Here is a 12169-nt window from a genome sequence, read left to right as displayed (position 1 = left end):
TGTCACTGGGGTATTCTTTCCTTGCTGTACACCAACTGCTACAATTGAGATTATTGTAGACTGCTCAACAAAGGAGGTGTGGCTGAGAGCTCAGGGAAGCTAGAGCTGCCTCTGGGAGTTGTGATGGGCATTTCTTCTTGGAGAATTTGCTTTCCTGCTTTCTCCTCTTTGACATGTGGGTGCTGTTTTGAAGGGCCCTTCGGCTGCCTTGCTGCTAAATCCAGTGGATTTTCTCATTCTGATCTCTTGACATTGTTGTAACTGTGTAATTCTTGTTATTTTATTGTTTTAAGATTTTAGTTATTTATCCTTTGTTGCCCTCCCTCCAGGGTCCCAGGCATAGCTGTGCCTGTGGGAGAGCCCTTCTTGGCTCCCTGGGGCAGGACAAGCACCTGCCTCTGCACTGCTACTGGAAGGGTCTCTTGTTGGGCTCTCCCTTGCATACACAAAGAGTGGATTTTAGCCTTGTAGCTCTCCAGGCAGGCAGAAGCTTGGATTCATTGTGAACCTTCTCCTTTTAATAGTCTCCTGTAATCACTTGGCATTGTGGGTACCTTGGGTGTGTGTCATTTGGCTGTAGGCATGACTTCAGTACTTGGGGCAGATGTTGTCTTCATTGCACAAATAGCCAGTTGCTCAACGAGTTCTAATCTAGCCTACCCACTTGAGGCTAGGGCTGCAGTTAGAAACCACATTTCTTTTGCTGTTGAAAGGCTTTTTACCATTTAATTTCTTTCTACCCCTTGAGTTTCTGTTTAGTGTATATCTTAGGGGGAAAAGTTCTGTTTGCCTGCCTGCTCCATACTTGTTTCTCTTGTCCTTCACATTCTCTAAAATGCCATTTCTTTTCTTAAGCCTCTGCATGTTCTGCCTTGCCGAGGTTGTCCTTTCAGTGTCCTCTCTGTTTTGTTTCTTCAGCTTCATATTTGTCTACTTAAATTAGTTGGTGAGCTGCTGTTTGTGTAGAGGTGAGTGACTGTGTGTGTGTGTGTGTGTGTGTGTGTGTGTTTGAGTTTGTGCAGCCCATAAATAGTAATGAATGTGTGTCTGTGGAAAGAGCTCATCCTCTAACCTTCAGTTTGTGAAGTAGGAGATTGTCTTACAGCTGTTTGTGCAGCTGGCAGTTCTGCATGCTGGTGGACTGTCTCTGGTTGCCAGTGTGCTGGCTAAAGCATTTAGTTGTCTGAGTCTGCCTTGGGGCTCAGCAGAAAACTGTCTTGGGACTCCTCATTTTCAGCTCCAGCTGTATACCTTGAACATCTATTTCTTTCACCTCCTGGGTGTAGTTACCCAACAAAAGACTCTGGTCCCAGTTGGAGGCACATGGCCAACAGGAGAGCACATTTATCCAGGAGGTAGGAGCTCTAGAGAAAGGCTCTAGGGAGCTTAGCCTAGCCCTAGCTGGCTGAGGCTTCCGAAGCAATGACATCATCCATGTTCTAATGATGGAGTGATAACCAGGTTCTAAGTGCTGTATCAGGCACTTTGTACATCTTGCTTTATTTAATCCTCCCTATGGCCTTTGAAGTAGGAGCTTTTATTGTACCCATTTTACAGGTGAAGAAACTGAGGTGTGGTGAAGTTGCATTCAAGATTGCATAGCTAGGAATTGGCAGAGCCAAGGTTCACCCTTCGACCTATGTGCCTCTGAATCCACGTGCTCTACTTTCTACCTGATGTTCTTATCTCTTTTTTTCAGTAGCTGTCAGAGACCCAGTGCTCCCCTTCCCCTCCCTCCATTGGCTTCTTGCCAGTCACGTAGCATTCCTTTGTATTCTCTCTACAGAGAAGATGGAAGTTGTGGAAGATGTCTTGTTCCACAGGACTCAGGGCCTTCCCATGAGTCCTGTCTGAATTGAGTGGAGGACACATCGGGGTTGGGGAGCAACAGGGGCTAGGTGGCCCTTTTCCACTACCTCCCCAAGCATGTGCTGTGGCTGCGGTCAGCTGGCAAATAAAGATGGCTGAGAGCATCCAGCCTCTATTTAAGTAGAGATACAGCCTACAAATAGGCATTTTTGTTAGAAAAATGGACATTGCAAGTACTTTATTATCTCTTTTGTCCCAAAGCCCAGGGTACTTAAGGAGATAGTTACTGGTCAAACACTGAAGTAAGTTCCCCTTTCCTGGACTGAGTGATGGTGTTTTAAGTTGCAAAAAGGCCATAAAACTGAAGCTGTAGGACTGTCCTCAATTGGAAGCCAAGGATGATGGGAACATTTGCTCTGCAGGGTACTCAAGTGAACAGAATTCATGGGCGGCACGTGGTTTGAGGGAGAGCATCATCTTCAGGTCAGGAGTACCCAACTGAGCTTCATTGGGACACTCCCACTTTGGCAGGGACCAAGGTTTTCTTTGTTGCTTCTGCTGCCTGGGTCCAGCTTGCGGGTGTGCCAAGCTGGCAGGATACAGGGGGGTGCCGCTGCCCCTTTCTTTGTTTCCTCCTCTCCCTCAGCTTTAGCAGGGCCAACTCCGCAACTCTGTGTCCTGCACCTGCCACTACTACTACTACTACTACTACTACTACTTCCTCCTCTTCCTCTTCCTCTTCTTCTTCTGCTGGTTCACTCCCCAAGTGGTTGCAGTGGCCAGAGCTAGGCCAGGCTGAAGCCAGGAGCTTCATCTGGGTCTGCCACATGGGTGGCAGGGACCAAACACTTGGGCCATTGCCATCTTCTGCTTTTCCCAGGCCATTATTCAGGGAACTGGATTGGAAGTAGAGCAGCCAGGATATGAACTGGCACCCATATGGAATGCTGGCATCTCAGGCAGGGGCTTTACCTGCAATGCCACAATGCCAGCCCCTCCTGACCCTTTGTGAGTAAGGACGAAGAGCAAAGGGTATGGTTACGGAGCAGTCCTTAAATGGACAGAGGACGCTGTATCTATGTCTGTGTGCTACAGTGTGTACCTGCTCTCCGGGTTCTCCTGGGGAGCTTGGAAATTGTCCCATACTTTTCTCCCAGCCTTACTTCACCTGGGCCTCTCCCCGACTTTCTGCCCTGTCCCTGGTTCCATCTGGTGGGAGATCATGTGGATGCAATAAATAAATCTGGTGTGCAGTCTGTGTGGAATCACTGGGGGAGATGAGAGATCCATTTACGAATTGATTTCATCTTAAGTGTTGGCAGAAAATGCTTCTGATGGTGTTAGTGTGTGTGTGCAGGAGATGGAGGTGGCAGAGAGCCCTTGGAGAGGTGCCATTTCTCTGGCCCTCCACTCCTCTTGCCACTGCAAAAGGTGGGAAGCTGCTGTTTGTGCATCAGCTGTCCCTGACCTCTTCTGTCTCAGTCCCTTTTGGGCCTGCTTCTCCTGCTCCTTTGTCTCCTTTGCCCTTGATGTCTTCCTTCTCATTTATCGTTTCCTGCTTGTCTTTTTCCCCAGCACCAGTTTCAGTGTTTGTCTCTGGCTGTGAGAAGGGATCTGCCTCTGTGTGTGTGTGCTAGCTAACCCAGCCATGGAAAGGAAGGGAGGCCTGTCACTTTGGGGTTAATCTATGTCTTCTTGTATTATAGTATCACCCTGATAATGCTGTGAACCCCACTTCTGTTCTTTCCCTGCAGCATGGCTATGCACAAGACTGTGGAGTTCAAAAAGGTATAGGGCATTAGAGGGAGCTCCAGGGCTGGGCCTCCCTACCTTCTCCCTCCTGATGTGGCAACCTCTGCCCCTTGTTCATCCTGATGCAGCCTGGCCCTTCCATCTCTCACACTCAGGCATGGCCAGGCACCTGTCCAGAAACTAGTGTCATGCTGTGAACTCCCTGTCTTTGCATTGATTGGTGCCTCCAGGGAGCCAGGTTGCTGGGGAAGCTTGTGTGGCACTCAGCTGTTCCATTTTGTTGACAGAGAGGGGGTGGGGAGGGGCTGGCAGAAAGCAAAGGCTTTAGCTGCTGGGTGAGTGTAGCAGCTATTTTTAGCGCCCAAGCCTTTGCTTTTCCATTTGGCTGTGCTTTTTTAGCACAGTGCAGGCCAGCAGGGCTGTTCTCCTTCGTGGCTGCAGATGTCCTTAGAGAAAGTTTCTGTCTTCTCTCGAAAAGGTGTGTGCTGAGCTGAGGGGCAGTAAATTCTGAGAGTGGGTTCAGGCAAGGCTTTGGGGCCCACTGCTGTTGTACCTTGAGACTGATTTCATGAGGTGGAGAAGGGAGGAGAGTAGCAGGAAAAGGAGAGGGAAGGTAAACACTACACTCTTCAGAGATGCCTCCCTGTAATTAATTCACCATTAAGATTCGTATTGAGTAAACTGCAGAATGAGGTATACTAGGGCTGAGTGCTAAACACAAGAACCTTTGATAAGGTACAGTCTAACAGCACATTCTGAGTTTTTCTGAGAGTCTTCTTTCATTGTCTTTTGCCTTGTCTTATTTTGTTTTCCTTTCACTGTTTCCTAGATTATTTGCCAGTTTGGGTTGTTGTCTTGATTTCCACTCATTTACTGACCACAGGTTTTCCATTACAGTCAAGCTTTGCTTAGCAACAGGGACATACTCTGAGAGATGTGTGGTTAGTTGATTTCTTGGTCTTGTGCACATTGTAGCAAGTACTTACTTGAACCTGAATGGTAAGGTCAGCCACTCAGCGTGGCTTCTTGATGCAGTCAGAAGACAAGGTAACATGAGATGCATATGTGCTGCTGGGAGCATAACACAGTAAACTGTTTTACACAAAACTCTTGTTCTAGTAAGTAGAAGGAGTACACTAAAGTAATAAAAGTATTAATATGGTATGCACATAAGTCGGTTATGAACATTATCAAGTGTTATATACTATACCTATACATGTGTAATACTTTTATTCAACTGGCATTGTAGTTTGTTGGTTTACACCAGTGTTGCCTCACGTGGAAAAGTGTTGCACTATGACTTTATGATGGCTGTGAGGTCACTTGGTCATAGGAATTTTTCAGCTCCAAAATAATCTCACAGGACCACTGTTGTACATGTGTTCTGTTAACTGGCACATGACTGTACACTACTCAGAAACTCTGTGCCTATTAAGCAATAACTCTCATCTCTTCTTTCCCTTCCTTCCTTGGCAACCTCTGCTATACTTTCTGTTTTTATAAATTTAAATATCCTGGGTATTTATATAAACAGAATCATAGAATATCTATCCTTTTGTATCTGGCTTACTTATGTTGGCATAATGTTTTCAAGGTTCATTCTTATGGTGGCAGGTATCAATTTCATTGCTTTTATGGTTGTATAATATTCCTTTGTATGCTACACATTTTTTACCAATTCACATCTGGACAAGTACTTTGGTTGTTTTCACCTTTTGGATATTATGGATGATGTTGCATTGGACATTGATGTACGAGTATCTGGGTCTGTGTATTCATTTCTTTTGGATATATGTCTAGGAGTATAACTGCTGAGACTTATAGTATTTCTATAATTAGTTTTTGGAGGAGCTATCAAATTGTGTTCCATAGTGACTGTATCATTTTACATTCCCACTAGTAACATATGACAGTTCTAGTTGATCCATATACTGTCCAACACTTGTTATTTTACTTTTAAAAAATTACAGTCATTCTAATAGATGTAGAATGGTTTATCTTTGTGGTTCTGATTTGCATTTCCCTAATGGTTAATGACATTGAGAGTCATTTCCTGTTCCCCTCAGTCATTTTTATATTTTCTTTGGAGAAATGTCTATTCAGGTCCTTCACCCATTTTTAATTTGGATTGCCGATCTTTGCTTATTGTTAAGATTTAGAAATTCTTGATAAATTCTGGGCATTAAACTCTTACTAGATATTTGACTTGTAAATATTTTCTCCCAATCTCTGTCATGTCTTTTTACTCTGTTAATAAATCCTTTGAGATAAAAAAAGCTTTTAAGCTTTGTTGAAGTCCAGTTTTTTCTTTCACTGTTTGTACTTTTGGTGTTGTATTTTGGAAACTGTTGCCAAATCCAAGTCCATGAAGATTATACCCATATTTTCTTCTAATAGTTTTATACTTAGCTTTTTTTTTCTTTTGACAAGCAGAGTGGACAGTGAGAGACAGAGACAGAGAGAAAGGTCTTCCTTTGCCGTTGGTTCACCCTCCAGTGGCCGCTGTGGCTGGCGTACCGTGGCCAGCATACCATGCTGATCTGAAGCCAGGAGCCAGGTGCTTCTCCTGGTTTCCCATGCGGGTGCAGGGGTCCAAGCACTTGGGCCATCCTCCACTGCACTCCTAGGCCACAGCAGAGAGCTGGACAGGAAGAGGAGCGACTGGGACAGAATCCGGCACCCCAACTGGGACTAGAACCCGGGGTGCCAGCGCCGCAAGGCGGAAGATTAGCCTAGTGAGCCGTGGTGCCATCTGCTTAGCTCTTAAGTTTTGGTCTTTGATCCACTTTAAGTAAATTTTATGTATGGTGTAAGGGAAGGGTCCAACTTCATTCTTTTCCATATTGATATCCAGTTACCTCAGCACTGTTTTTTTTTTTTTTAACTTTTATTTAATGAATATAAATTTCCAAAGTACGGCTTATGGATTACAATGGCTTCCCCCCCATACTGTCCCTCCCACCCACAACTCTCCCCTTTCCCACTCCCTCTCCCCTTCCATTCACATCAAGATTCATTTTCGATTATCTTAATATACAGAAGATCAGCTTAATATACATTAAGTAAGGATTTCAACAGTTTGCTCCCACACAGAAACATAGTGAAAAATAATAGATGAAAAAAGCGGTCTGCACCCTAATGTTTATTGCAGCTCAATTCACAATAGCCAAGACCTGGAACCAACCTAAATGCCCATCAATGGTAGACTGGATAAAGAAATTATGGGATATGTACTCTTTAGAATACTATACCACAGTAAGAAACAACAAAATCCAGTCATTTGCAACAAAATGGAGGAATCTGGAACACATCATGCTGAGTGAAATAAGCCAGTCCCAAAGGGACAAATTCCATATGTTCTCCCTGATCGGTGACAACTGACTGAACACCAAAAAGGAAACCTCCTGAAGTGAAATGGACACTATGGGAAACGGTGACTTGATCAGCATAGCCCTGACTGTTAATGAACAACTTAATACATTATCCCTCTTAGTAGTTTTTTTTGTCTGTTCTACTTAATATGACTGGTTTAATTCTGTAATTATCACACAGTTATTCTTAAGTGTTGAAAATTAACTGAAATGTGATCCCTGTTAAACATAAGAGTGGGAATAAGAGAGGAAAGAGATGTATAATTTGGGACATGCTCAAGCTGACTTGCCCCAAATGGTAGAGTTAGAAACATACCAGGGGATTCCAATTCAATCCCATCAAGGTGGCATGTACCAATGCCATCTCACTATTCCAAGTGATCAATTTCAGTTCACAATTGATCCTAATGAAAGGACTAAGAGTCAAAGGGAGCACATACACAAGTCTAGTACCTGCTAACACTAACCGATAGAATAAATAAAGGGGAGAGTGATCCAACATGGGAAGTGAGATACTCAGCAGACTCATAGAATGGCGGATGTCCTAAATAGCACTCTGGCCTCAGAATCAGCCCTAAAGACATTCGGATCTGGCTGAAAAGCCCATGAGAGTATTTCAGGCATGGAAAGCCAAGACACTCTGGCAAAAGATCTCTGTGAGTGAGATCCCAGTGGAAAGAACAGGTCTTCAAAGAAGGAGGTACCTTTCTCTGAAGGGAGGAGAGAACCTCCATTTTGACTATGACCTTGTCTAAACAAGATAAGAGTCGGAGAACTCAAGGGGCTTCCATAGCCTTGGAAACTCATGACTGGAGCATAGGGAGATTACTGATGCCATAGACAGGAGTGTCAATTGGTAAAGTCAACAACAGGAGTCACTGTGCACTTACTCCTCATGTAGGATCTCTGTCCTTAATGTGCTGTGCATTGAGGCTTAATGCTATAACGAGTACTCAAACAGTATATTTCACTTTGTGTTTCTATGGGGGTGCAAACTGTTGAAATCTTTACTTAATGCATACTAAACTGATCCTCTGTAAAAAAAAAAAAAAAAAAAAAAAAAAAAAAAAAAAAAAAAGAAATTATCAACTCCCAACTTGACTCTCACTGGGATTAAACATGACAATAGGTCTGATCTGATTTCATCATCATTTAAAAAAAATCATCTATTATTTTTCTTTTTTTTTTAACTTTTATTTAATGAATATAAATTTCCAAAGTACGGCTTATGGATTACAATGGCTTCCCCCCCATAACGTCCCTCCCACCCGCAACCCTCCCCTTTCCCACTCCCTCTCCCCTTCCATTCACATCAAGATTCATTTTCAATTATCCTTATATACAGAAGATCATTTTAGCATACATTAAGTAAAGATTTCAACAGTTTGCTCCCACACAGAAACATAAAGTGAAAAATAATAGATGATTTTTTAAATGATGATGAAATCAGATCAGACCTATTGTCATGTTTAATCCCAGTGAGAGTCAAGTTGGGAGTTGATAATTTCTTTTTTTTTTTTTTTTTTTACAGAGGATCAGTTTAGTATGCATTAAGTAAAGATTTCAACAGTTTGCACCCCCATAGAAACACAAAGTGAAATATACTGTTTGAGTACTCGTTATAGCATTAAGCCTCAATGCACAGCACATTAAGGACAGAGATCCTACATGAGGAGTAAGTGCACAGTGACTCCTGTTGTTGACTTTACCAATTGACACTCCTGTCTATGGCATCAGTAATCTCCCTATGCTCCAGTCATGAGTTTCCAAGGCTATGGAAGCCCCTTGAGTTCTCCGACTCTTATCTTGTTTAGACAAGGTCATAGTCAAAATGGAGGTTCTCTCCTCCCTTCAGAGAAAGGTACCTCCTTCTTTGAAGACCTGTTCTTTCCACTGGGATCTCACTCACAGAGATCTTTTGCCAGAGTGTCTTGGCTTTCCATGCCTGAAATACTCTCATGGGCTTTTCAGCCAGATCCGAATGTCTTTAGGGCTGATTCTGAGGCCAGAGTGCTATTTAGGACATCCGCCATTCTATGAGTCTGCTGAGTATCTCACTTCCCATGTTGGATCACTCTCCCCTTTATTTATTCTATCGGTTAGTGTTAGCAGGTACTAGACTTGTGTATGTGCTCCCTTTGACTCTTAGTCCTTTCATTAGGATCAATTGTGAACTGAAATTGATCACTTGGAATAGTGAGATGGCATTGGTACATGCCACCTTGATGGGATTGAATTGGAATCCCCTGGTATGTTTCTAACTCTACCATTTGGGGCAAGTCAGCTTGAGCATGTCCCAAATTATACATCTCTTTCCTCTCTTATTCCCACTCTTATGTTTAACAGGGATCACATTTCAGTTAATTTTCAACACTTAAGAATAACTGTGTGATAATTACAGAATTAAACCAGTCATATTAAGTAGAACAGACAAAAAAAACTACTAAGAGGGATAATGTATTAAGTTGTTCATTAACAGTCAGGGCTATGCTGATCAAGTCACCGTTTCCCATAGTGTCCATTTCACTTCAGGAGGTTTCCTTTTTGGTGTTCAGTCAGTTGTCACCGATCAGGGAGAACATATGGAATTTGTCCCTTTGGGACTGGCTTATTTCACTCAGCATGATGTGTTCCAGATTCCTCCATTTTGTTGCAAATGACTGGATTTTGTTGTTTCTTACTGTGGTATAGTATTCTAAAGAGTACATATCCCATAATTTCTTTATCCAGTCTACCGTTGATGGGCATTTAGGTTGGTTCCAGGTCTTGGCTATTGTGAATTGAGCTGCAATAAACATTAGGGTGCAGACCGCTTTTTTGTTTGTCAATTTAAACTCCTTTGGGTAAACTCCAAGGAGTGGGATGGCTGGGTTGAATGGTAGGGTTATATTCAGGTTTCTGAGGAATCTCCAGACTGACTTCCATAGTGGCTTGACCAGTTTGCATTCCCACCAACAGTGGGTTAGTGTCCCTTTTTCCCCACATCCTCGCCAGCATCTGTTGTTGGTAGATTTCTGTATGTGAGCCATTCTAACCGGGGTAAGGTGAAACCTCATTGTGGTTTTGATTTGCATTTCCCTGATTGCTAATGATCTTGAACATTTTTTCATGTGCCTGTTGGCCATTTGGATTTCCTCTTTTGAAAAATGTCTATTGAGGTCCTTGGCCCATCTCTTAAGTGGGTTGTTGGTTTTGTTTTTGTGGAGTTTCTTGATCTCTTTGTAGATTCTGGTTATTAACCCTTTATCTGTTGCATAGTTTGCAAATATTTTTTTCCATTCTGTCGGTTGTCTCTTCACTCTCCTGACTGTTTCTTTTGCAGTACAGAAACTTCTCAATTTGATGCAATCCCAATAGTTGATTTTGGCTTTGACTGCCTGTGCCTCCCGCAGTTACCTCAGCACTGTTTGCTGAAGAAACTATCCTTCCCCCATTGAAAGGTCTTGTCACCTTTGTTAAAAATGAATTGATCATATAGATGATTATTTTGGGGCTCTCAGTTCTGTTCAAATAGTTTATATTACAGTACCATACTTTTGATTACCATAGCTTTCTAATAATTTCTGAAATCAAGAAATGTGAGGTCTTCCAACTTTCTTCTTTTTCAAGATTGTTTTGCCTATTCTGGGTCTCTTGAAATTCCATTTTAATTTCAGTATGTGTTACTTCATTTCTGCAAAAACCTCCCTGAGGATTTTGACAGAGATTGCATTGACTCTTAATGTTGCCTTCGGTAATATTGTCATCTTCAGTATCTAATCAGTGAACATGGGATGGCCTTTATGTCTTTTTTTTTTTTTAAGATTTATTTGTTTATTATTTGAAAGGCAGGGTTACAGAGAAGCAGAGGCAGAGAGAGAGAGAGAGAGAGAGAGAGAGAGAGAGAGAGAGAGATGGATGTTCCATCTGCTGCTTCATTTCCCAAATGGCTGTAACAGCCAGAGCTGTGCCAATCAGGAGCTAGGAGCTGGTCTCCCACCACACAGGTGCAGGGGCCCAAGGACTTGGGCCATCTTCTGCTTTCCCAAGCCATAGCAGAGACCTGGATCAGAAGAAGTGGAGCAGCCGGGACTCAAACTGGTGCCCATATGGGGTGATGGCACTGCGGGTGGCAGCTTTACCCAATACACCACAGCACCAGCCCCTGTCTTTATGTCTTTTTAATATTGACAGCTACCAGGGCCTGCACTTTGGTTTGTTTGGCCATTTGAAAGGTGTTGTGAAAGGTTTTGTGAGTTGGGAATGTTGGAGTTTGCTAGCTTGGGGATGCTGATGCTATATCTGTCTTCAAGTATGATAATGGATGTGGTTTAGGAATGGATGGGTACAAAGGCTTAAGTACACTCAGATCATTTGGTTAGTTTCCTTATCTCCCTATCCTCCACAACCTGACAAGAAGTTGTTAATGAGGAAGTAAGGGACAGGGCTGTTATATAGCTCATGTGAATGTCCTGGTTGACTGTATGGTTCTAACCAGGGCATATCTCCCTTGGATGACTAGACCTGTGGGAGATGGAGGCTTCAGGTTTATCTAGAAGTAGTAGAATATCCATGCAGGAGATGTCTGACATCTGTTGAACAAGTGTCATTGTGGGAATCACGAGGGATCAGATGTCGGCTGTTCATAACCTGCTGTTTTCTGTCTCTGTACCCTCAGGTCCCTAGCTATGGCTCCCCAGAGCCTACCTCCATCTAGGATGGCTCCTCTGGGCATGCTGTTTGGACTGCTGATGGCCTCCTGCTTCACCTTCTGCCTCAGTCGTCAGAACCTGGTAAGTGTCTGACTGCAAATAGCAACCAACGATCCCTCATGAGGTCTGAGAAACCCTCCCTGTCGTCAGGGCTGCTGTGGAAATAGGCTTTTATTCTTCCTTCTTTCCTTTCTCCCTCTTTCTCCCTTTCTTCCTACTTTTCTCCCTTTCTTCCTCCCTCCTTCCCTTCCTTTCTTCCTTCCTTTCTGTATTTATTTTATTTGTTTGAAAGGTAAAGTGACAAGGGGAGAGAGAGGCAGAGACAGAAGGATCAATCCTCCATCTGTTGGTTCACTCCCAAAATGGTTGCAAAGGCCAGTGCTGGGGCAGACCAAAGCCAGGAACATGGAACTCCATCTTAGTCTCCTACGTGGGTGTTAGGGGCCCAAGTACTTGGGCCATCTTCTGCTGCTTTCCCAGGCACATTAGCCTGGATTATAAGTGGAGCAGCTGAACTCAAACTGTTGCCCATATGGGATGTTGTTG

The 12169-nt window shown here is 43.3% G+C and overlaps 1 protein-coding gene across 5 annotated transcripts in view; it reads left to right on the top strand.

Moving 5' to 3' along the window:
* The window catches only part of SIL1 (SIL1 nucleotide exchange factor), a 276780-nt gene that overhangs the window by 84688 nt on the left and 179923 nt on the right, over window positions 1–12169 (top strand). For 3 of the 5 annotated variants that reach the window (XM_008255099.4, XM_008255096.4, XM_017341087.3), the window contains one exon: window positions 11590–11704. In XM_008255099.4, the coding sequence (XP_008253321.1) occupies window positions 11600–11704 (105 nt within the window). In that variant the 5' untranslated portion in view covers window positions 11590–11599. Of the gene's footprint in view, window positions 1–3935; window positions 4040–11589; window positions 11705–12169 lie in introns of those variants that run through there. The other 2 variants (XM_070076184.1, XM_070076185.1) reach the window with 2 other exon arrangements.

Source organism: Oryctolagus cuniculus, chromosome 6, assembly GCF_964237555.1.
Source record: "Oryctolagus cuniculus chromosome 6, mOryCun1.1, whole genome shotgun sequence".
Classification (NCBI taxonomy): domain Eukaryota; kingdom Metazoa; phylum Chordata; class Mammalia; order Lagomorpha; family Leporidae; genus Oryctolagus; species Oryctolagus cuniculus.
This window is presented reverse-complemented; position numbering and strand designations above follow the sequence as displayed.